Genomic DNA, 24,798 nt, shown 5'->3' with positions numbered 1-24,798 from the left:
AAGTGCAGGGCCCTCATTCTGGCTTCATGGAATGCGGAAGCCACAGAGGTTCAGTTCTTAACCCGGAACCTGAGCTCCACAGTTCTGTGTGTGTGTGTCTGTGTTGTTGAAGTGGATGTCAGAGAGGATTCCAGGTTCTTCAAGGGGTTCCACAGCCCAGAGTCTAAGAAGTCAGTTCTAATCCCATCTCCTTTTAAGATGGGAAAACAAACAAGCTTAACAGTGCAGATTAAGAAGACATGCATTAATAATCTTGTTTCAACCAAGAAACAGTGAGGCAAGATCGCCTTAAGGACAAATTGGGAATAACAGTACCTACTCCTGTAGAATACTTATCATGTTGTATGGTCTATAGATTCAGGAAATCTTAGTTTCTGTCAGTGGCTGTTTTTTTGTGACAGGGGCCTTCTACCCCTGTGAGTTCTGGGCCTAAAACTGAGGCTGAGGCTGCAGCCTCCTAAGACCAGCAGTTACACATGCGCTTCCCACTGTAAGCCTTATCAGATGCTGCTGGTAGAAGGAACAGAGCACTGGGTGGTTGGAAGAAAATTCACAAGCTCTTCTCTTGAAGCCCTGGGCAAGGATTAAACAAGTCCACCTCCTTCACCTATTTTTCTGCTCAAGAAGGAAGAACATAATGCAAGGGCACTTTCTCCTCTGGGCTCTGCCACCTCCCCGAGCCCTCCCCTGCCCTAGACACCACAGACGTGGACAACAGACTCCCCCTTAAATAGTTGTTTATTGGCAGTAGGCTGGAAATGGCGGACTTAGCGTACACAGACAACACCAGGCATCAGTGTCACGAGGGAGGCAAGAGTGACGGGAAAGAGCAGCCTGGAGCCCTGGTCGAGGCCCCCTCTCTTCAAAAGTGAGTGTGGGAGGGGGCAGGGCCTGGAGTGTTGAGGGGGCAGCCTTAGAACACCTCCGCTTAGTAGGCATGGTTAGAGATGAAGAGGGACTCACTGGCTGCAGCCCCCGCCTTACCACTTGGGGTGTACTTTCCTTGGCAGGCAAGGCTGTTGGCCTAAAAGGGGAGAGGAGCCAGAGTGAGAAGGTTCCTTCTCAGATCCCATCCACCCCAGCACCCTGCCCACCTCCTGCCCCATCCTCACCAGGGCTCGCTTGACGTATTCTTCCTGGGCAGCCTTCAGGTTCTCCTTCTTTCCACCCCAAGTCTTCAGGGCAGAGGCCTGCAGGGCTCGGCCGTAAGAGAAGGTCAGCGCCCACGGCTTCAGCAGGTGACACTTGTTGATGGCGCTGAGGTTGATGGACGCCTCCTCTTCACTCTGGCCTCCAGATAGGAAGGTGATCCCTGTAGAAGAAGGGGGTGAAATGGGGGTAGGGGCTGTAGTCAGAGACCCGGGGGACTGGTAGGAGGCCCTAGAAGCTGACCTGGAAATTAGAGCACATGGGCACAAGGTTTATGGGTACAGTCTGTCTACCTCCCAGAGGTCAAGATGAGGGTGTGGGTCTCACCAGGGACAGCGGGGGGCACTGTGCGACGCAGCGCTGTGACAGTTGCCATGGCAATCTCCTCGTGAGAATATTTATGGGTGCAGGCGTGGCCTGGGGTTACCATATTGGGCTTCAGCAAGGTGCCTTCCAGGTAGATGTGGTGGTCACTCAGAGCCTTGTAGACAGCAGCCAGCACCTACAGCAGGGCGGGACCAAAGTGGGGTGGGGTGAAGCAGGGAGGGGTTACGGGGGTCAGCCCCAGGGCCCCCAGCCCAGCTCTCTAGCCCACCTCACTGCCCAGGCAGGCAACCTACCTTCTCGGTTACATACTGACAGCGTTTCAAGTCATGGTCCCCATCAGGGAGGATCTCGGGCTCCACGATGGGCACAATGCCATTCTGTGGGGTGAGAGACAGGGCAGCCTTGAGGCCTCCTAACCCAGAGCCCCACCTACGGCTCTCCACAGCCACTGACCAAGATCTTATCTCCATGACGACAGAGACCCCTGGCTTCACAGCCCTTGGCCGATTGCAGGAGATCAGCCATCTCCCCAGATCCACCTGCACAACCCCTATTCTGCTCTTCTGCTTGCAGAGCCCTCCATGGGCCCAAGCCTCGTGCTTGGTGAGGATCCGGAGCAGTTGCCTGGGGGAAGGTAGGTAGCCTGACACATGGGTGGCAGGCTAGCTGACACGCTGGAATGGAAAGAGGTGGGAAGTGGCCTCTTGGGGACCTACAGGCCCACCTGCTGGCAGATGCTGGCATAACGGGCCAGGACGTTGGCGTTTTCCATGATGGCGAGGGTGGAGGGGGTGTGTTCCCCTATCTTCAGCACACAACGCCACTTGGCAAAGTCAGCTCCGTCCTTCTTGTACTGGGCACAGCGCTCCGACAGCCCATCCAGCCCTGTAGAGGGGATGGAGGAATCAAAGAATGGCAGAGGAGGGGGCACGTGGCTCCCACACACCCTGGGCACCCAGAGGGGTACCGAGCTGGGTGGGCTGGTGGGTAGGGCCGGGAGCTAAACGGTTCTCACCTTGGGTGGTTGTCTCGCCGTTTGTTCCTGCCAGGGGTACCACACCCTTGTCTACCTGTTGGAGTGGGGCAACAACACAGGACAGGGAAGTGATCTCTAGTGCCCTTTTCTCCTCTGTAGCCCCGCCCTGTCCCAGCTTTACTTCATCTCTCAAGTATCTTTCCTGGTTTGCAAATGTTTCACATAGTCACGCTGTTATCTGATCCTATAGAGCAGGACACACACAGAGAGCTGGGGCTCCTACCACTTACTAACCCTATGAGCAAAACACTTCATGGCCTTGAGCGTCTGGTTTTTCATTTGTATAATAAGTGTAACACCTGCCTCTCACAATTGCAAGGATTAAAAATGCCAAGCAGGTCCCATATGTTTCTAGCTTTTTTACACACGATTTGGAGGTGATCTGGGGCAGACTCCACCCGAGTCTCCAGGCTCCCGACCCGAAGTTCATCCCCCAGCCTGCTACTCCGGATTTCTTTCCCCCAGATCCATCTTACATCTCACACCCTGAGGCCTAGCCCCCTCACCTTGATGCCCACAACACCGCCCTTGGCTTTGATAACTTGGGGGAAGGGACGCCCATCATCTGTCTTCTGATAGAGCGTCTCATGAAAGAGGATGACGCCCCCAATGCAGGGATTCACGCGGTCGTCGGCAGTCAGCAGCAGTTGGCGGTAGAAGCGCCGGTTCTCCTCGGTGTTCTCAGTGCCAATGGACTGCAGTCGCTTGGCAATGCTCCCTGGAGGGAAGCATCCGTGGGAATAAGGGGATCAGCGTATCACCCCCAAGCTGGGGCCCTCCTCCCACTGTGTCCTGCCCGCACCGGTGGACTCATCTGCAGCCAGGATGCCCTTGCCCGGAGCCACGATCCGGTGAGCAATGTCAGAGAGCTCCTTCTTCTGCTCCGGGGTCAGTGCTGGGTACTGGTGGGGCATGGTGCCTGTCGGTGCCTGGGCAGGAGATAGAGCAGGGAAGGCTAGTTAGCAGGGTCTTCCCGTGGTCTCCCAACAAGCAAGGCCCCTTGCCTGGAGGTCAGGGCAAAGGTTCCCTACCTCCCCTGCCCCACAACTGGCAGGGCTTGGGGCACTTCCTGTCCCCAGCTCTCCCCTACACCTGACTTCCCTATACTAGGCCTGCCTCCTGTACCTTTCCTAACTCTGTTGCTGGGTGTTGCCCAGCTGAGGGTAGCGCTGTATACTGGCATCTGGGGTAAAGGCAATAGGCCAGAGCCATGGACAGGCAAGTCACGTGGAAGCCGGACCCTCCTGGCTTGCGCTCTGCCATGGGGTCACCTTGCCTGGAAGCAAAACCGAACCAGAGGGTTTTAGAATTAGAGGCTGTGCAGAAGGCAGAAGGCCCAACCTCCTCATTTGAAAGGAGCCTAAAAAGAGAAAAGGTCTGTGTTTCAAGCCACACCCCAACCCTAGAGCCAGATGTGAGCGTAGCACCCAGATCTTCTGACTGTTACAGGAGTGTTCCTTGCAGAGATCCCAGGGCTGGCTCAGGCTCCATGGCCTCAAGGACACCCCAAGGTCAGGCTTGTCCCCCTACGGTGGGGGGAGGTTGTTAGAAAAAGGGTGTTAGGAAAAAGGCAGGAGGGTCATCAGAAGCCCAGAAAAGGGCCGCAGAGGAAGCCTAGCCCGAGGTGGAGGAAAGGGGTGGTTTGTCGCTCTCACTGCTCGTACAGGGTGAGAGAACGTGGAGGAAAGGCAAGCGCCCACCCCCTCCCCTGAAAAATGCTCATGTCTGCTCTGCGGCTGTTCCAGGCTCAGAATCAAGGTCACCCGATAAAGAAAAATAGGGAAAGTGTTCATGGGGCATCAGAAGCTGCCGAGGGGTTTCCCCTCCTCGGCGGGGGCACCCGTCTCCCAGGACAGGGACCAACCACCCGCTTTCGGGAACCCTGAGGCAGTACATGAGCTGGCCCCCACCCCTCGGGGCCTCCTAGGATCCCTGCAGAGGCAAAGGGGCCATAATACTTGCACCAAGAGTCCTAACAAGAAAAGGGGAGGGGGAAATGGTACTTCATCTCGCCCTGCTTCCTTCCTCCCTGCCGTGACTCAGCGCGGAGCGGCCCTTGGACTGCGCAGCAAACCGCGGGAGCTCAAGCTGGAAGAGTTGGGGAGTCTGGGCTAGGAGCACAGGTGTGGGTGGTGGTGGAGAGGGGAAATGCTGGGCCCGGATGGGGGGCTCCGCGCGGACGCCCGACCCGCCACTACACTCCGGATCCTTCCCCACGACACTCTCCCTGACCTTCGCACGTGGCGAGGGGCGCTCACCTGGCACAGGAGAGGGGCGGATTGGCGGGGTGCAGCGGTGGAGAGCCGCGGGCTGGCGAGTGGACTGAGGGAGCGAACGCGGCAGTCGTCACTGAGACTCCGATTCTGAGGCGCGTTCCAAGGGGAACGCAGCCTACTCAGCTCCCGAGGCGGGGGCGCGCGGGGGCGGACGGGTAGGAGGTGGTGCCGCGCCTTATAAAGGCACCGCTCCACCCTCCGCGGAGATTTTCCCTTTGCAGGGGGCCGGAGGCGCCCCGGCGTCCAATTGCAGGCGAGGGACTGTGTGAGAGTCCGCCCCCCGAAAGGCGAAGCCCGGAGGCGGCGCTTGGGCGAGGACAGTGCGGCGAGAACACGATCCCTTCCCCCGCCCCGTCCCCCTCGGACGTGACTCGGGCCACATCCCGCGGGTCGCGGGGGCCCTCCCCTCCCTCTCCCTTCTCCTCCCCCCACCCCCACCCCTGCTTGGCGTGCTTTGGGGCGCTGTGACTCAGCCGATTTGGGGCACCGGCAGAGATGGGGGTGGGGTGGGGGTCGGGTCGGGGAAAAGCGGGTGGCACAGCCCGAGAAGACTGAGGCTCAGCTTCCCCCGCCATGGGCCCAGTCCAGCGGCCCGGGGCAGCCCCAGCTTCCGGCTGCGCCGAGGCAGCGTGCGTCGCGTTGTAACCGAACCCAGAGGTCAAGCGACTGCGAGCCCCGGCGGAAGAGAGGGCGGCGAGGGCACGCACAGGGAGCGCGAGGAGACGGCAGGGGTTGGCAAGGGGCGGAGGCGAGGCGGCAGCGGTTCCGGGCGTCCCGCGGGGAGACATCTGCGCCCCATTCCGGCGGGTCTGGCTCCCGCCGCCCGGGCCGACCCCCGAAAGCCAGACCCAGCGGAAACCCGCCGGCTACCGCTCTGCCCAAGCAAGTCTGGGGATGCGGGGCCAGAGTCCCTGCGAAACTTCTCCCTGGCACTGACTTCCTTCTCCAAAATAAAATCCGTCCCCCAGCTGTCAGCCTCCCAGATATTTTTCTAGCCTCCCCATCCTACCCGCCAGGTCTCCCCTCTTAATCCCGACGCCTTCAGCCCAGCCCCACCCCCGCTCCGTCCTGGTGGCGCCCACCTGCGAGGAGGAGGCCGGAGGAGCGGGCAGAGCCTGGTCGGCAGCGAGTGAGTCAGGCCACACCCGCGCTGGGTTATAAGGCAGCTCCTGCCCTACCCCCAACCAATGTCCCCGACCTTCTCCGGTGACCCTTGCCCTTTCCTCGCCACAGATCCCCTGGCAGGGGATCTATATTTAGCGAAACCTGAAGCTCCTGACATTCATGCCAGCTGGGGGCCTAAAGTGAAGGATGGGGAGGAAGCTGTGGGCCTGCCTCTTTGGGAGTGGGGGGAGGGTCCCCTGCCCACTCACCAGTACTTCAGAGGAAATTTCTTCCTTGGAAATCCAGACTGAGGCCCTCAAAAGGTTGTCAGGAGAAATCTTTGGACAGGGATCTGTGAGGAGGGAAGGAGGGTAGGGGACTCAGATCCGTGGCCTTCCCTGCCTCCTCTGCTCCCCTGACTCCGGGCCTCTTGCTGGCTGCTGTGATTCTCCGGAGCCTGTGTCTTTAGAGGGAGAGCAGATGCAGGCACTACACTCACACCTCAGAATAACCAAGAGTCCATGGACAGGGTGTGCCTGGGGTACCCCTACACCCTGATATTCAAGGCCCAAGTTTGTCCCATAATGCTCACTGTGGTGAGCAGTGTCCCCCACCCTCACCTTCAAATACGATCATTTACTTGGGGAGGGGGAGAGGAGGGCAGGGGCACCTGGCAGAGCACCAGCCACTCTCTCTTCTGGCCCTCCAAAGGGGCCGCCATGCAGCTGGCGGAGGGCTCCTTGAGTCCCACTCTGCAGGGAGCCAGGCTCTCCACTGCTGGTTCCCAGGCTGGTGAGCTGGGTAGGCCATTTGTGGTTCCAATAGCCTGGAGAAAGGTGTCCTGAGGCCCCTCAGGGAACAGGGCCTGTGGGCCCTGGGAGCTGGCCGCTCCCCAAAGGGCAGGGACCCTGGGTCTTGTCATCGGAGCTTGATCTCAAAGCAGAGACAGTTGAGGCTCTGGCAATCAGGAAGCTGGCACGCACAGGCACAGTCACAGAGCGGGCAGCAGCGAGGGCAGCGAGGGGCCCAATCCTGAGGGAGAGAAGAACGGGGTGAGGGAGTTGGGCAGGAGGAAGGGGGACCAGAGCCTGAAGCTGTTTCCTTCTCAGGGGAGAAGGGAACAGAGTGGCCTGCAAAGTCCCATTTGCCCAGTGGATCAGAGGGTGGCATTCACCATTCTTGGGAACAAATCAATTCTTTCTGCTGTTGAGAAATCAGCAAGGAGGCAATGTTCCTAACAACTGAGTTCAGGAGCTGGAAGAAATCATTCGGTGGGGGGAGGGGGGGTCCTTTCTTTCTTCCCACTTATGGATGAGGAGATTGAGGACCAGAGGTCAGCTGGCCCTGGACCCATGCTTAGGTCACAATGTTCAGCTCAGAGATGGTTCTCTTATAACACGCAACTGCAAGTCGTTAGACTGGGAAAGCACACACACACTGTCTATGATGAAAACAACTTGTTGGTTTTGTGGATTTCTCCCTTGGCCTGAGACCAAGCTGGATCTCATTCATCCTCTATTTCTGAGCACCTACTCTGTGCCAGGCACAGACTATGTTCATGAATGATTTTTAAAATCTAGTTTTCCTTAAAAAATGGTAATTTGCAGATTTAATTTTTTAATGTTTAAAAGGAGTTACATCTCTTTTATTTATCAGAACCTTGAGTAGAGGGCCTCTTTACAAAAGAGGAAACGGAGGTTCAGAGAGGGGAGTGATCGTGCAAAGGAATACAACGAAGGAGTGGGGCTGGGATGGGTCTGGGCCTGCCTGCTTCCAGTCCTGAGATGCCCCCTGACCAACTGCTTCCCAGGGGCATGAATAGCAGCTTCTTTCAGGGTCTGCTAAGGCAGGGACCGTTCATCTCCTGTCTCCACTGAGCTACCAGGGGACTCAAGCTCAGCAGGTGTCTGAGATACAGATGAATGTTGAATGAATGGATCAATCAAAGCGTATCATCTTTCCCTCTTTAGGCAAAGAAGGAAGAAGAGGGCTTCTCATCTCCCAGGGGAGACAGAAGGTCTGCCTCTTTGGGGATAGGAGCAGCAAGTCCTTAGGAAGGGAGAACCGGTCCACCCCAACCCACTCCTCTTCTGCCCTGGGACACGGATGATCTGTCACCGCTGCAGGCAGGGACTGGAGTCAGGCCAAGTGGCTGGAATAGGACCCACCCAGGATGTGTGACAAGGCTGGCTCCTTGAGGCCTGAGGCAGAGTTAGTGACAGTCACAGTTGCACAGCTCAATCAGACACCGGGCCAAGCCAGGAATAGGGGAATGACCTTTAGAAGAGCTGAGGTTTCGGGGTGCAGTGTCCGATGACTGGTGAGATCAGATATCACCAGGGGCTCCAGTGAGGGGAGGGCATCTGTTCCTGCTAAAAGAATTGTCTCTCTAGAAAGAGGTAGAAGTATATCATGGTGGAGGGGAGAGAGCGAGGTGGCTTCCTTGTGTTTGATGGGGGTGTGGTTTGGGGTGTCTCTGGGGAGTCCCAGTCTGGGCTGAAGTCAACTCTGTGGGTTTTTGGAGGACTTGCACCGTCATTCTGTGCGCAGAATTGGGGGCTGAGAGAGGTCCCACCGCTCTCACTTCAGAGAAGAGGGTATTAAAAGCATTTTTTGGCTCTGCCCCCTGGAAGGGTTTGGCTCTAGTTGTTAATTAATAACTACCTAATGGATATCTCGACTCTCACAGGCAGCCTTGTGGCTTCTGGAAGGAATCTGCTTTTTAAGTACATTAAACAAGGGCTCCACATGACTGTTAAGCCCCGTGTTTCTCTAGGCCTGTAGTTTTTCACTCTGATTTCTGTCACTTTGAGGTTGTGAAGGCCAGCCATCGTTACTGTTTGGAGCTCAGAGTTTGAATCTAGTTCAGGCCCAGGTGTGGCTAATTCATGATCTGCGCTTCAGTTTCCTCATCTCTGAAATATATTTTAAATATAACACCTACTTCACAGGGTCACTGTGGGGAATCAGTGGAAGGCACGAAGCACAGTGCCTGGTAGGGAGGGCGCTCTCAGCAAAAGGGAGCTCTTCTGTCACAGCGCTTTTCCCTTAGCAATAGCTCTTAACCCTGGTGGTATGTGTCAGTCGTGTAAGAACTTGTTAAAGATTCGCAAATTCCGATCCCATTCCAGATCTGCTGGGCATGGGGCCTGGACGCCTGGCTTCCCATTTAAGCCTCGTTCCAGCTTCTGATCACTCAAGGGGCTGAGAACCAACCACTGCCCTGGATTGCATCATTTCTCACCCTCGATTCAGAATGTGAGGCAATTTCTCACATTGCCTACTTATTTCTCTGTCCTTTGCGGGAATGTAAGCCCCATGGTGGCCGTGTCTACCTTGTTTCCACTGCGCCCCCAAGGGTCAGCACAGTGCCTCAACAGTGACTCCATAAACCTTCCGTAAGTGAATAAATAAATGAATGAATGAATTAGGTCCTCATGACATACCTGTGAAAGAAGTAACATAGGCAGGTTTCTCCCTGAGAGAAAGAGAAGCCTGGGTTTGTGTCTCCACCCAGGCTTTAGGCCTCTGTGAGCCTCAGTTTCTACAGCTGTGAAGAAGCCAAGAGCTTTGGAATATTTGTGGTGGCTATTGTTACTATAAGGAAACTGAAGAACACGAGGCCTTACTGTGCTTTGTGGAAAGACAGCTCAAGGAAAGAATGACCATTCGTCATTCTAGAATCCTTCCTGGCTCTGGCAGAAGCCGGGTAGGATCAGGACCTGAGGTCTCCAGCTTGGACGCCCTGCAGCCCTGGAGGCGGCAGTGGGAGGAGCCAGTCCCTCCTGACAGCGCACCTCACTTTCAAGGAGGAAGACAGGCCTCTGACTCTTCCCTCCCCGCGGACAGAAGGCAAAGGGAGTGGTGTCCCAGGAGAGGGGGCCAGAAATCATTGTGCAATTGAGCATTTCTTATAGAATAGGAGGTTTGAGGACCCAGGGTCTTCTCCTTTTTCCCCTTTGTCCCCCTAGCCCCAGCCCTGGGCCCCATCTCCAGGCTATCCCTGGGAAACCAGACGCAGATTACCTGAAAGAGAACTCCTTGCCCCATAATTTATTTTGACACTCAAAACATCTTGCAGGGATTTGCAACTGCAGTCTGCCCGAGTTATGAATTTGCTTGGTCTTTTCCCCTCACTCTTCCCTCCCTGGGGAAGGTCCCCACTTCAAGGGCAGGAGCTTTTCTGTCTACATCTGAGCCCAAAATCATCAGAGCCTAGGAAGGTGGTCAATTACACTTAACATGTGGCTTTAAAGCCACAAATGCAAAAATGGCCTGTCCTCTGTGAGCCAGGCTTCTCCCTGAAGGGTCTGTTTCAACACATGAAGGAGCAATTTGCTGTGCGAGACTCTACTGTGGAATGCTGGAAAAGTGACTAAATTTCCCTGAGCCAATTTATTCCCCTGCAAAAGGAGGATAAAAACATGGATAGGTAACCAAGGTGTGACGTCACGTTAAAAAGGGCAAGTGGCAGATGTGAGGAAATAGTCTGTGTGGTATATGTGGTATGACTACATTTTTACCAATAGTCAAATCCAACAGTGATAGTACTGTATGTGTATTAGTATATGAGGGACATACACCAAATGTAGCAACCTTGGTTAGAGAGCTAGTTTACAAAGTGACTTGTACTTTCTGTGTATTTCTACATGCACACTTTGTAATTAAAAAAATACATATAGATAGGTTTTTTAAAATATCCAGCTCTCGGGGTTGTTAATAAAGTAGCACAGTATCTAGAACATCGTATTTACTCTGCAAACAGAAGAAGCTCTGTGAGGGGCTGTCTTTTCTTTTAACTACCATTTTCAGAAGTAGAAATGTGCCCTACATGTTACATACATTACCTTTCTCCAGATGCTGCCCTATTTTCCTTTCTCCAAGTAGCTTTCATTACCAGAAAATATGTGATATGTTGTTTTTGGCTGTCTCCACCTGACCCAGTACCTGGAACTGTGCCTGGCCTAGAATAGGTACTCAGTAATACATTTTGTTGAACCAAAAAATGAATGCAGGGCTTTCCTGGTGGCGCAGTGGTTCAGAGTCCGCCTGCCGATGCAGGGGACGCGGGTTCGTGCCCCGGTCCGGAGGATCCCGCATGCCTCGGAGCGGCTGGGCCCGTGAGCCATGGCGGCTAAGCCTGCGCGTGCGGAGCCTGTGCTCCGCAATAGTAGAAGCCACGACAGTGAGAGGCCCGCGTACCGAAAAAAAAAAAAAAAAAAAAAAAGAATGCACAGAGAGTACCAAGATCAGGACTCAGGGGCCAGAACGAGAACTCACAGATTCGGCGGGCTGGGGGCAGCAGGCATCCAGGTAGTGGGCTGGTCTGGGCAGAGGGAAGTCACAGGCTTCTGCGCAGGTCCAGCAACAGTCTTGGGGCCTGGAGGCGCCTTGCTTCCTGCAGGGGGAGCTGCAGTCTGCGCAGCAGCCCTGGGCCTAAGAGAAGGCGGGGCTCAAGCTCTGGGCCAGGCGGCAGGTGGGGAGGTACAGCCAAGACTCAGTTTTGGGGAGAGGGGCAGGAGAAGGTTCAGCTGAGGACGAGAAGAGGATCTCATGGTCCCACGAAAGGGACAGATGCGGGGACTAAATGGCAAAGGTGTCTCAGGGTAAGGGCCTACAAATGAGGGGAAAAATTGACCAGGTTCCTCCTCCCCCAGGCCCACCGTTCAGCCCCCACCAGGCCCCTCACCAGCAGGCAGTGCCTAGTCAGCAGCACTAGGCCCAGCAGCAACAAATAGATGCCCACAGCGAGGACGACAATGGCAGGGATGGGGAGCAGCAGGGAGGGGCTGCTGGCGGGAGCCGGGGTTGGATTCCACGGGCTAGAGGAGGCCTGGACAGCACAGGAGGAAGGGGTGATGAGGAGACGCGGAGGGGCTGCAGGGACACAGAAATACCAGGAGGGACACGGGAGGTGGCTGGGAAAAGGGGAGGAACAGCCACCAGGTGGTGGGGAGAGAGGGAATAGGACTACACTGTCTTGTCCCCAAACCTGCCTTTTCTCTTGTCATCCCCATTTCAGCACCATCGAGGACCTGTTGGTCATTCTAGACTTTTCCAAGATTTATTGCTTTTCCTTTCAGAATGCCTCTCCAAACAGATCTATTGTCTCTGCTTCCACTGCACTACTTTACCATCCCTCAGCCCACAGTACTGGCCTCTAACTGTCTTGCAACCTGCAGTTGTGACCCTTTCCACACCAGCTGTCCTGCGTATCCCCACCTCCCTTGCGGTCCATCAATGGCTCCCACCGACTCAGTCCAAACTTCTTATCTCAGCGACAAAGGCCTCAATCTGGCCCTGCTTACCTCTCCCTCTCCCCCATTACACTCCAGCCATACTGAAGTCCTAGCAGTTCCCCAAATGCCCTGGCCTCTCTCTCACGCCCACGTCTCTGCCCATGCTGTTCCTTCTGCCTGGGATGCCTTTTCTTCTCTGTTGCTTGGCTAGCTCCTCATCTTGCCAGAGTGGGATGTGCCCTTCCATGGGAAGGCCGTCCCTGCAACTCTCTTTCTGTCTCACAGCTCTTGTCCTGAGCTGGAAGGGTCTATGTTGGGTAAAGAGCCCCCTCTCTGGTCCAGGCTCCAAGGCAGGCAAAGTCAGGGTGAGTGGAGGGCGCTGAGGGGGCCGCTCCAGAGAGGGGTAGGACTCACGTCCATTGGGCAGGACAGCGCCAGTCAGTCCAGGAGCTGCAGAGGAGAGAAAGTCCTGGGCCTCAGACACTGAGAGGGGCCATTGGCCTGGGATGCCCATTCTCCTCCTCCCATTTCCCGTTTGGGGAAACTGAGGCCCAACGACGGTCCCTGGTCCGGACAGCGATGATGGGGACTCGGGGCAGCGCCTCCTTCGAAGGCCCCAGCCCGACCCTGGCCACATCCTACTGTTGTCCCCAAACCCCGGGCTCCCTCCATCGACCTATCCCCATCACCTGCGCCCTCGGGGCCGCGGGCAGTTCACGGATTCCGCTCCTTGTTTGCTCCAATCGGCCGCAGCTACTGCACCGCCCAGAAGCCTCCCGCTGCTTCTCCCTGTTGTCATGGGGATCAGAGCGCCGCTACTACGGTGGCCGCTCAGACCCAAAACTCCTTCTACGCGCCCCTCGTTTCCCTTTTCCGGTCTGTGGACGCCCGCTCTTCTTTCTAGTCGATGTCCGCTGGGCTTTCCGGCAGTTACCGAGTAGAAATGGCGAGACTTCCCGCCGCTACCCGCCTGGCTCGGATCCTCATCGTGTGCTGGGTCCTGCGGCGCAGCAAAAGCAAGCCTGAACCCCCGGACTACACCGCCAACTGGCTGTGTGACTTCGGCCAAATCACTGCGCCTCACTGAGTCCATTTTCCCCTCTGTAAAACGGGGAAACGCCTGCCTCCCAGGGATATTGTAAAACTCAGAGACACTTCTTAATTGTATAGAATTATCCTCAATAATTTTTCAAGCTGACCCCCCACTCATTTTTATTGACAGTGCCCAAATTTAAGAGCCATCATCTGGTCTCTTCAACCTTCACATCATTATCAAAGTGATTTCCTCCCACACACGTCAAGATCTTGTGCCTTTTTTCTTTTTGCCTCATAGAATGAGTTTGGGAGTGTTCCTTCCTCTGCAATTATTTTTTTCTTTTTCTTGCGGTACGCGGGCCTCTCACTGACTGTCGCGGCCTCTCCCGTTGCGGAGCATAGGCTCCGGACGCGCAGGCTCAGCGGCCATGGCTCACGGGCCCAGCCGCTCCGCGGCATGTGGGATCCTCCCGGACCGGGGCACGAACCCGTGTCCCCTTCATCGGCAGGCGGACTCTCAACCACTGTGCCACCAGGGAAGCCCCTTCCTCCGCAATTTTTTGGAAGAGTTTGAGAAGGATGGGCAGGCGGATTCTTAACTACTGCGCCACCAGGGAAGCCCAGATCTTGTGCCCTTTCAATTTTTCACCCCCACGCCAAAGGGCTCACCATTGACTCCAGGATAAAGCCCAAATGCTTTAGTTGACTGTCCACACCATCCACCCTGGGCCTATCTTCGGTTTATTCATTCACAAGGTATCCCACAGCGTGTCAAGCACTGCTCTAGGCTCTGGGACTCTAGCAGAGACTAAGGCAGACAAATTTCCTGCCCTCGTGTTGCTTATATTCCACTGGGGGAAGAGGATCAGATAATATGTATACAGATAAGATCGTTTTGTGCCCCATCAGCTCATTCAAGTTTCCACCGTAGGATCTGTTCAAGGTTCCTGAACCAGTGCATAGGGTTTCACAACTGCTGTTCCCTCTGCGTAGAACACCCTTCCCCTATCTCTCCCCACTGCCTCCACCCCAACTAACACCTTCCTCATCCTTTGAGCCGCTGCTCAGTCACATGCCTGCCTTAGGCAGAGGTGACTGCTTTGGTCACCATATACATACAGCTGTTCTAGCACTTCTCACAAGGTCGTTAAATTCTCCATTTCACTGCCTGGCGCCTCAATTAGACCACAGGTGCCTGCGTCTAAATCATCTCCATATCCCAAGCCCTAGCAATTAGCCTGGCCTCGAGGGGGCCTCCACTAAGTGCTTACTGATTCTGTGAATGAATAGAATCCAACCGATGAAGTAATGTTATCTAGATCCCCTGGTTCCCTTGGCTCTTAAGGCACTCCTACCTCCCACTTTCATTCCTGACCTGTTTGGTTCTCCACACCCACGCTTGTACACAAGATCACGCACACGCGCGCGCGCACACGCACACTCGGGTAAGCACACCTCCCCCACAGAGGCCTCAGACTCCATCCATGGTTTCTGCATTCTGGCATGTTCCCCTGAAAGCAGCACTGTTCACCTGCTTCTGTCCACATTCTCCACCCCAGTGCACCTCGCCACAGCTGCTGCCCCAGGGATTTTCTGCACCATGAGGCAGCCACAGAAATTGCCAAGGTCTGTGTTCCTGGTTCCCAAATCTCTCCTCTCCCCTGCAGCCACACTGAGAAGGTCCCAGGCACCTTCTCTGCCACCCCAGCCCTCTCAGAGGGGGATTCAAGCCCAGAAAACAGGAGTCTAGCTGTCCCCAGTGACACCTCTGTTGAGTCGAAGTCTGGGTCAGACTGCGTGCTTAGGGCTGTCCTGTTGTCTGCCCCTATCTTCGCAGAATCCTGAGACCCAAGATGAAACCAGTTCCCACCTCAGCCCCAGGAAAGGCTTCAAGTGACACGTGGCCCCTCCCTCTCTTCAGCTCCTGCCAACGGAGAGACATTAGCCTTGGCAAGACCTCTGGACACGTCCAGGGCCTGCAGTGGCCAGACTCACCACGGGTGGTATTCTGTTCCTGCCACGGGTGCATACATTATGCAGGAGGGTGGACAGGGCACCAGGTCTGCTCACTGCAAGGCAAGCCAGTAGGAGGGGTGATGTATGCGCCCCACTTTGCCAGGGCCCCACTCCTACCCACATCACACCAATTGCTGGAGGCAGGGAGAAACTGACTTCACAATAGCTGAATAGCCATAAGATCTCCCTTTTTCTTTTTTTTTTTTTCTAAAGTTCAAAGCCGGCGATGTTAGATATTCTCACCTGTAGTTTTACACTGCCCCTGGGAAAGAGAGTAAAAGATGATGTCCTAATCGTCATGGGGTGGGTGGGAGGCCTGAGATGCAGAGAAAACCAAGAAGATGAAAGACACCTCTGCAGACCTGGGCTTGGATATGGGAAGGCAACCTGGCAGTTCTGATTTTGATCTGATACTTTCAACCCCCTCCTATGGACATCAGATAATATTGCCTCCCAGAGACAATGAGGGGTTCACCAGCCTCCTTATTATGAAAATGAAAGGCCTAGGCTTAGATAATTACTTCTTATCCCCGGGGGAACAAGAAGCTGAGCTGAGTTGAGCATCAGCAGAAGCCTCTTCACAGACTTTATCTTATGGCTGAGTAATAGTCCGTTGTATATATGTGCCACATCTTCTTTATCCATTCATCTGTCGATGAATCGTCATGGGGTGGGTGGGAGGCCTGAGACGCAGAGTGAACATTGTTATTTTTGCTTTTATTTCCATTTCTCTAGGAGGTGGGTCAAAAAAGGGCCTTGCTGTGATTTATGTCATAGAGTGTTCTGCCTATGTTTTCCTCTAAGGGTTTTATAGTGTCTGGCCTTACATTTAGGTCTTTAATCCATTTTGAGTTTATTTTTGTGTATGGTGTTAGGGAGTGTTCTAGTTTCCTTCTTTTACATGTAACTGTCCAGTTTTCCCAGCACCACTTATTGAAAAGGCTGTCTTTTCTCTATTGTATATTCTTGCCTCCTTATCAAAGATAAGGTGACCATATGTGCATGGCTTTATCTCTGGGCTTTCTATCTTGTTCCATTGAGCTATATTTCTGTTTTTTGTGCCAGTGCCATAGTGTCTTGATTACTGTAGCTTTGTAGTATAGTCTGAAGTCAGGGAGCCTGATTCCTCTGGCTCTGTTTTTCTTTCTCAAGATTGCTTTGGCTATTTGGGGTCTTTTGTGTTTCCATACAAATTGTGAATTTTTTTGTTCTAGCTCTGTGAAAAATGCCATGGGTAGTTTGATAAGGATTGCATTGAATCTGTAGATTGCTTTGGGTAGTATAGTCATTTTCACAATGTTGACTCTTCCAATCCAAGAACATGGTATATCTCTCCATTTGTTTGTATCATCTTTAATTTCTTTCATCAGTGCACAGACTTTATCTTATTTCATCCTAACAGTAGACCTCAGTGGCAGAAGCCATCATTTTCACTTTACAGATAGAAATGAATTAGGACCTAGTTGAGAAGGAATTTTAGAACCAGGCAAGATCTAGGTTTGAATTCTAGTTCTGCCACCATGTGTCTGTGTGACCTTGGGCAAGTCGGTTGACCTCCCTGACCCTCAGTCTTCCCCTGGAAAGTAGGGATTACATAAGAGACTGGCAGGGCTCATTGTGATGCTTAGAGGAAATGTATGCAGAGCTGCTGGCACAGAACGGGGGTCATTAAAAAATAGAACAACATGGGACGTCCCTGGTGGTCCAGTGGCTGACTCCACTCTCCCAATGCAGGGGGTCCAGGTTTGGTCCCTGGTCAGGGAACTAGATGCCATATGCCACAACTAAGAGTTTGCATACTGCAACTAAAGATCCTGCATGCTGCAGCTAAAGAGCCCACATGCCACAATGAAGATCCCACGAGCTGCAACTAAGACCCAGTGCAGACAAATAAATATTTTAAAAAATAGAACAACAAGAACTATCAATGACTGTCACAATGAATACTTACAATGGGCCACATAGGAACTGTGTTCACATACATCTCATTCAGTCATCTCACAGTCCTATGTAGAGGTACCGCTCTTGTCCCTATTTTATAGATAAGAAGCCTGAGGCTCAGAGGAGTTAAATCACTAGCACAAATTCTTCTGGCTAATGAGTAACGGAACTAAGATTTAAGTCCAGGCAATGGGACTTTGTGTGTATTCAGCTGAAGCTCAGAGAGGTTCTGACACTTGATCGAGGTCACACAGACAACGTATGGGAGAAAAAGGGACTGGACGCTTAGTTTTCTCACTCCAACTCACCTGTTGTGCCCCCTCGGCGGCCTTTTCTATTGTAGAGATGAAGGGTGCGACTGAACTTGCCTGGAACCTAACACTAAATAATAAATGATCTGGCGCACTGTCCAGGACACACCCCAGAGCACGGGGAGGGGGAATTGGACCCTTCCCTGGGTATCATGTGGGAAACAGGCCACTTCTGGCTGTTTATCGTTTACTTATTCACAGGCTTCGATGATATCACACCTGCACACCTCCGCAGGGCCGCGGCGGCACGGCACACAGGTAAAGAGGATGCGCAAGATAGCATTTGGACCTAACGGAGGCTGAAGGAGCAGGAAACGGTAAACTCCAGGCCCGGGGTGAATTGTGTGACAGGTCTGTGAGGTCCACTTGGGGGTGAGAGACCCACCTGGGAAGCCAGGCTGGAGCGGGGAAGCGGCGGCCGAAGTCGTGGGAGCTTGGACGGGCACTGGGGCAGCGCCACCCCACGCTGCCCGTCTCCACGCGGGCGCTGCCGGCTGCCTTCCAGAGGCGCGTGTAGCCAGGGGCTGCACCCACACGCCAGAACTGGCTGGCATCTCCCTTCCTCCGCGGGATGTTCCGACCCTCCTGGAACGCCCAGACAAGGGACCACGGTGTGTGGAATGCATCCCATCTTGGGTTTATTTCAGGTGGTACAGCCATTAAGCAAGAAAGCGCTGCACCCGCGCGCCCCTGGGCACACACACACACACACACACACACACACCCCTGAAAGCCATTCTCTTTCCAACTCCCTTTCAACGCTTCTGATTATTCCAGGACAAAGTCTCATTGCGCTGCCAGAAGCCCTTTGACACCTCTCTATCCATGCTTCTCTTATCTTGTCTTTAACAAAGAGAGAGAGGGCGGCCTCCAGCTCAGAATTCTGAGCACGTGCTAATATCTAGTGAGAATGTAAGAACAAGTTTTTTTTTTTTTCATTTTATTTTTTGTTACCTTCTATTTACAACAAATAATACTGGTTTTCTATTTTCCGTGCTGATAAAAAGTTTCCTTTTAACGTACATGGTTAAAAGCAGGTACTCTGGAACTCATATTATTAGGTTCAAATCCCAGCTCTGCTACTTACTACCCGTATGACCTTGGGCAAGTCACACAATCTCTCTGTGCCTCAATTCCCTCAACCAGAAAGAGAAAGTAATAATAGCATCTCCCTCTTGGGTTATTGTGAGGATTACATTAATTAATGTATGTGAAAAGGGTAGATTGGTGCCTGACACCTAGTATATGCTGTAAAAATGTCTCCTATTATTAGCTCAAATAGGGGGGGAAAAAAACCCTGAGGTTTAGAGAACACTTCTTTGCACCAATTCCGCCATTTTCCATGTGAGGGAACGAAACTTTGGGGAAGAGAATTAAGCAGCTGAGCTGGGATCTGGTAGGTCTCTGGATTCCCAATCCATTTACCAGCCATTTCAGTCTTCAGTAATTAATATAACCTCTCAGCCTCAGCTTATTCACTGCAGAATGGGACTGACTCTGTTTCATTGGATGCTGGGATGCTGCGTGTAAAGGTGGCTCAGAAAATGAGTTGCTATGATGTCCCCAGTACATTCTCAACAGGGGTAATAGCACCCCCCAGGAGGGCAGAAATTGGTTCTTGGCAGGTGAAAAATATCTTTTAGATATACAAAGCACAGACATATAGAATATAAGTTCATGAGAAATGGGGATTAGGAAACAAAATGTCTAAAAAAGGCTTGGGGAGCAATAGTTAAAAAGAAGCTGAGAGCTGAGAAATACTGCTCTTCACCAAGATTTTTCCAACTTGGGTTGTTACTCATAAGTGGATTATGAAATCAGCTTAATGGGTCATGATAAGCATTTGGGGAGGAAAAATGATAAAGGGGAACAATGATGTAGTACGGTGTGTGCTGCACATAATCAGGATAAGAGAGTATCCTGAGAAAGTTTCGGTTCAGTTTGGCACGTGCATGCCTGTGCAGAGTCACGAAATAAAAGTCTCTCTTGAGGCTCACTGTAAAAAAAATGGTGCAAGCCATTTCTCTAAACCACAATTTTCTTCTTCTCCCCTCATTATTTACCTCTCAGACAAGCCCACGCAGCCTCGAACTATTTTACTCTGAACAGGAAGAACCTGATAAGGAAAGAAAGAAATGTAGAAGAGAGTGTCCAGATTCCAGTAAAACTAGGGCCTGACCTTTACCAGCTCATGGCCAAGGACTCTTCCCTTCCTCATTCTCTGTTCCAGGGTAAGCCACAGCTATGGAGGAAAATGACTGGCCCTCAGCACCAGAGGGACCTCCCCTCTTAGATTCCTCCCTCTTCCTCCCCTTTCCTCCCCTCCTCTGCTCCCAATGTGAAAGGCAGCAGTCATGTTGACGGAGTCTGAGTCCCAGCTCTGCCATTTACTCTGCAATCCCAGGACAAGTCATTTAATTTCTCTGATCCTCAGTCTTCTCAGCTATAAATGAGGAACTTATTTGTAAGATCGTTGTGGTGCTTAAATGAGAGAAGGTAGAGAAAGCATATTAGTATTTTAGTGCCTTGTATACTGAAGGTGCTCATGATAACAGCAGCTAACAGGCCCTGAATGCTGTGTGAAGAAGTTTATCCATGTTTTCTCTATTTCGTCCTCTAAATGAGCTTACACAGGAGTAGGAAAGGTAACAGGGCAGACTCCAGTCAGGCTGCCTATAGTTCTTTCTTTCTGACTGCATTGTCTGCCTTTTAAAAAGGTGCTTTCCTCATAACCCCACATAATGTCTTCGGCTTACATCACATTGGCCAGACCTCTAACTACCAGGGAGGCTGGGAAATATAGTTTTTTAAGTAGGCACATTTCAGTCTCCAACAAAATAAAGAAAGTGATAAGGATGATACCGGTTAGGCAACCAGAGTCCTCATCTTCAACAGTCTTATCTCGCTCTTGATTTAACCTTGAATTTAATTTTCAAAGGCCTATCCAGAGGGGAGAAAATGGAGAAAACAAGTAAAACAGTTAACAGAGATAAGCTCTGAAAATGTCGCTGACGTGTCTAAATTGTAGTCAATAATGTTTCGTTTCTCTTTTTTTTCCTTAACCATTCAGTTTCTTTAGGAAATGAGTTTACGAGTTTTCTATATCTGTTTAATATTAGAGAGACCAATACAGTCAGAAAATAGGGTTGAAAAAAATCCCACCTCATTAACTCCCTGACTGTGTAACCTCGGACAAGGTACCAAACCTCTCCGTGCCTCTGTTTTCTCACCTGTAAAATGGGTACAATAATAATCCCCATTAACAAAGTTGTTGTGAGGAAATGACTTGATATTTTTAAGCACTCGTATCAGTGTCTGGCCCGTAGTAAGTGCTATATAGTTAACATTTAATGAGCTGGCATTATTATTATCCCAACTCCACAGATGAAAGAACTGAGGCCCACAGAGACTGGCCAACCACCGCTCAGGGAATGGAAGAGCCTAAGATGGTTTAGCATTTTAAAGATTCCAGGGCATCCCCTAGCGGTCCAGTGGTTAAGACTCCGCACTTCCACACATTAGAAGAGTACGCCTTGAGGACGCGTACCTGTGCAAACGCCCATGATCCATATAAGGGCATTCCCAACCCCTCAGAAGGCTCCCTGGGGTGTCCTCTCCGTCAATACCTCCCCCAAGTTAAATGCTGTTCCGATTTTTCACAGAAGATATTTTGCCTGTTTTGAACGTCGTCCAAATGGAGCCATACAGTATGTTTCTTTTATTATCCGTGGAGTCTGAATTTGAAGTCCAGATGGTCCCACCCTAGGAACTGCCGTCTTAACTATTATCCTGTACTGCCTTTTAAAGCAATGACTGCTTAGCTGCTATTTCCCCCACCTCCTCATCCGGTCCCCTCCTTCAGCTCCACCCCTGAATCCTAGCTGTGCTTCAAGCCATCAACGAAAGTTATGAGCACATGTTGCCAAGAAGTGGGCCAATGGGAAGATGGCATATTCCAAACCGTCCACCATTCCACCAATAGGAAGGTGATGTTCCTGCCCCCTCCAACTGCCTCTGTAGAGCTGCCTCCGCCTCATGCCCTTGAAGTTTGACGCTTTCCTTGTATCCTGAGAAGGTCCCCTCAAAGCTGCTTAAGGGGTGCAGGATGGCAGGCCCTGACTCCCTCCATCTCTCCTGGGCTTTCCTCACACCTCCCCTCCCTGGAGTGGATGGGAGGGGAGGCTTTTCCAGACAAAAATAACATATATGTAAATATATATGTTTTCAGAGGTTTTCCCATGTTTTGTTTGTTTCTTTAATGGGATAATGCTTTGAGTTTTCTTTTTCTTTTTAAAGAAATATTATTTTTAAAATTTCAGTTATCCTTATAATTTGAACACCCCTGCTTCCTTTTTTTCTGAGTTCTGGGCACTGATGAGAACCACCAGCCTCCCTCTCTAGCCTCCACCTTGCCCCTCCGAGGTGAGGACCTAGGAGAGGGGAGAGGTGACACAAAGAGCTTGGGGTGGGGGGACAGAGGATGGGATGGGGTGAGTTAAGAAAGAGCAGGCACATACTTAAGAGCTGAAAGAGAAAGAGGGAATTTTAAGGTGTGAGATGGACTGGGAGGTGTAGGCCAGCTTCAGGAATTACAGCGAAAATGAATAAAAGTGTAGGAAATGGATTGATAACCAAAAATTAGGATGTCCAATTGCTCTGGATGAGGCATATTTAAAGTGCATTAAGGATCTCGAAGCGATTGGGGAAGAGCTACGCCTGATGGCTTTTGATAGTTATGAAAGATGGATCCCATAGGCCTTGAGTTTTTGGGGTGAAGGGAGGGTCTGAGGGACACTGCGTTGAGGTGTTCTCACAGCCATCTTTTCTCACCTTCTCTACCCCAGACAGGCATGACCCTGCTCTTTGTACTGGGCTGCATCTTCTTCCCGCTGAGCTTTGCTCTCCTCTGCTGGGGTCTGCAGAATCACTCCAACCTGCGGATGGAGAGACCAGAGGCCGTTCTGGTGGCATCCAAGTAAGAGGACAGGGTGAGGGCATCCTTCCTGGGGTCAGGGCTGGTGGAGCTGATCTCCTACTTTCAGGAAGAGCTAGTGATAAGAGCAGAAGCAGACTATGTGTGTATGTGAGCGTGGGTGGGTGGGAGATATAGAATCAAAAGACACTGGCTATGGGATCTCTTGCAAGTCATTTAACCTCTCTGAACTTCAGAGCCCCCATGTAAACCCCATGGGTTTAATAAGAATACTCACCTTCCATTCTTCGTGGAGATGTTGTGTGAGGGTCAGGTGAATTCACGTCTGTAGAATAGGGGTAGGGAATTCCTTAGCAGTCCAGTGGTTAGGACTCCGTGCTCTCACTGCCAGGGGCCCGGGTTCAATCCCTGGTCGGAGAACTAAGATCCCACAAGCCGTGTGGCCAAAATAAAATAAAATAAAATAGGGGTTGCAGACTCCCGCAAGTGACACAAGAGATGTAGGCTCTGTGGGGACTGTGTGAGCTGGAAGACTACTTTCATCCCATCCAGTGGGGGCAGCAGCTGCTCGGCTCCAGCCAGACATCATGGAGTTAAGAGCGTGGGCCCAATGTTGTCTGACCTTCTGATTTTTTTCTTAAAAGAAGTTGAGCTTTTATGTGAAATCTAATTTTTAAACACTGACAAATAACTTAGAATTTAAGAAAATACTATACTGGCAACACCATACTGGCCAAACGAAACATGTTTATGGACTGGCCTGGGCCCTTGTGCTGCAAATCTATGGCCTATTTGACAACGATTAGTAATATACCTGTGAGTTATCACCAAACCTTAGGGAGGAGAGGGAGCCGGCAGAAGGCAGAACTTACTTGGGTGTCTGGAAGACAAAAAACCCATCTCCATCTGCTTTAATGCCCACTATCCAAAAAGCTCCTTCACCAGGTCTGTGGCCCTCCCCACAACTCAGCACCACCCTGCGGCCTTGCTCACCTTTGGCTCTGGAGCTATGCAAACATGGGTTTGAAAGCCAGCTTTGCCAATTCTCTTAGCTAGGTTATCTTGGGCAGGTTTTTTGTCTTTTTTTTTTGAACCTCTAAGCCTCAGGTTCCTGTCTATAAAACAAAGATACTACCATCTGGGAAGATTAAATAAGAATGAAATAAACCACCGCACCCCGTCCCCAGCACATAGTAAACACTCAGGAAGTTGGGTCCCTTTTCCCCTTAAGTGAAGCGCTGAGGTCAGGAAGCTAGGTCCACTATTGTCTCTAAAATTGTGCCTCACTCTTGCTGCCTAAGGCCAGGGTCTGTTCCCGCAGTACGACACTAGAGGGCAGCACAAAATTGCAAATCCCAGTCCTTTGGGGAGGTGATGGCATGGGCTTCGGACAGGCAAAGGCAAATCGTAGGGTTACTGTTGAGGCGTATCTTAAGACAGGCTTGAAAACCAAAGCATGGCTTGGGTAGCAGGGCCCCACGTCATGCAGAAGTCTACAGGGCAGTTGGTTTCAGGACGAGAAGGCCAAATTCCAGGGAGGCAGCATGAAAGGGTGAGAAGCAGCTCAGAGGCCAGTGTGGTTCTGGTGGGGCTTCTGACCTGCAGTGGGACCCTGGTCAAGTCACTGGACCTTGGTTTCCTTGCAGTGGAATGAGGGGCTTGAATCAGCCAATCCCCAGGGTCCTTTCCCACATGGAAACTGGGCTGTGAAGTTGCAGAGGAAGGGGAGCCAGGAGCATAATAAACCTGAAGAAAAAGAGAGTGACCAGGGCTTAGGGGAGGCCTGAAGGACACGGGCAGGGGCGTCACCGGGCTTGAAGTGGGTTTTCAGAGAAGCAGCACTTCCCCACCCTCTTCAAACCCTGCCGCCTAGTATGAGTGGTCTCTTGCGTTTTCTGAAGTATGTGACCTTGGGGAGGGTCACTGAAGGCCTCAGGACCATTTCTTGACCTGTAAAAAGGGGACACATGTCGTTACCTCAGTGCTGTTACAATAGTTAGAGGAGATCATAGGACAGTCTTGCGGCGGCGTTGGGACCAGAGGCACCTCATGTATATATACCTCAGAGTTTCCCTCCCTCCCACTGGGGTGAAGGACGTGGGGGTCTCTGAGCCCAAAGGATACTGTGTTGAGGTGTTTTTATTCCCATCTGTTCCTTAAACTCATCCTTCAGAGACATCAAGACGCACCAACTTCTCCCGCTCCCCCCTCCAGGGAATCCTCTTTCTCTCTGCCGGGGTGGGTGCCCCTAAGCTGGGACCCCAAGGCTGCTGAGGGACATGTGTTGAGAGGCCTTGGCAGAGGAGGAAATGGCAGGCATTTGCAAAGTACTGGTGGGAAACGGGGTCAGGCCCATCTGGGGGCCCAGGGCCTCCTCCCTGCTGGCCAAGGAGCCCCAGGCCACCTCCCTCCCCAAGAGGAGAGACGAGCT

The 24,798-nt window shown here is 52.2% G+C and overlaps 2 protein-coding genes across 3 annotated transcripts; both read right to left on the bottom strand.

Moving 5' to 3' along the window:
- Positions 1 to 720: 720 nt before the first annotated feature.
- On the bottom strand, positions 721 to 5,917 carry ALDOA (aldolase, fructose-bisphosphate A). 2 transcript variants are annotated; one of them, XM_024744580.1, is made up of 9 exons: positions 5,871 to 5,917; positions 3,315 to 3,441; positions 3,019 to 3,230; positions 2,492 to 2,546; positions 2,201 to 2,361; positions 1,770 to 1,853; positions 1,477 to 1,651; positions 1,113 to 1,312; positions 721 to 1,024 (listed from the first exon to the last, which is right to left on the bottom strand). In XM_024744580.1, the coding sequence occupies exons 2-9, from the start codon at positions 3,424 to 3,426 to the stop codon at positions 929 to 931; spliced, it is 1,095 nt and encodes a 364-aa protein (XP_024600348.1). In that variant the 5' UTR covers positions 3,427 to 3,441; positions 5,871 to 5,917; the 3' UTR covers positions 721 to 928. The 2 variants fall into 2 exon arrangements, with proteins under 2 accessions (XP_024600348.1, XP_024600349.1); XM_024744581.1 differs by lacking the exon at positions 5,871 to 5,917 and adding an exon at positions 4,771 to 5,039.
- An 893-nt stretch (positions 5,918 to 6,810) lies between these two features.
- LOC112399194 (keratin-associated protein 10-10) lies at positions 6,811 to 12,832 on the bottom strand. The gene is made up of 4 exons (XM_024744205.1): positions 12,821 to 12,832; positions 12,546 to 12,581; positions 11,173 to 11,328; positions 6,811 to 6,924 (listed from the first exon to the last, which is right to left on the bottom strand). The coding sequence occupies exons 2-4, from the start codon at positions 12,549 to 12,551 to the stop codon at positions 6,811 to 6,813; spliced, it is 276 nt and encodes a 91-aa protein (XP_024599973.1). The 5' UTR covers positions 12,552 to 12,581; positions 12,821 to 12,832.
- Between the last annotated feature and the right edge of the window lie 11,966 nt (positions 12,833 to 24,798).

This window comes from Neophocaena asiaeorientalis, unplaced genomic scaffold (assembly GCF_003031525.2).
Source record: "Neophocaena asiaeorientalis asiaeorientalis breed wild unplaced genomic scaffold, Neophocaena_asiaeorientalis_V1.1 scaffold91, whole genome shotgun sequence".
Lineage (NCBI taxonomy): Eukaryota > Metazoa > Chordata > Mammalia > Artiodactyla > Phocoenidae > Neophocaena > Neophocaena asiaeorientalis.
Note: the sequence above shows the minus strand (reverse complement) of the source record. Positions and strands in the feature narration are given on the sequence as shown.

Excerpts from the sequence above, each read along its gene's own strand:
- ALDOA (XM_024744580.1), bottom strand. The coding sequence starts at position 3,426 with ATGCCCCACCAGTACCCAGCACTGACCCCGGAGCAGAAGAAGGAGCTC. Across the intron at positions 3,231-3,314 it reads GGCTGCAGATGAGTCCACCG|GGAGCATTGCCAAGCGACTG; the intron begins GTGCGGGCAGGA and ends GCTTCCCTCCAG. Across the intron at positions 2,547-3,018 it reads GCGGTGTTGTGGGCATCAAG|GTAGACAAGGGTGTGGTACC; the intron begins GTGAGGGGGCTA and ends CCACTCCAACAG.
- LOC112399194 (XM_024744205.1), bottom strand. Across the intron at positions 6,925-11,172 it reads GCCCCCAGCCCGCCGAATCT|GATTGGGCCCCTCGCTGCCC; the intron begins GTGAGTTCTCGT and ends TCTCTCCCTCAG.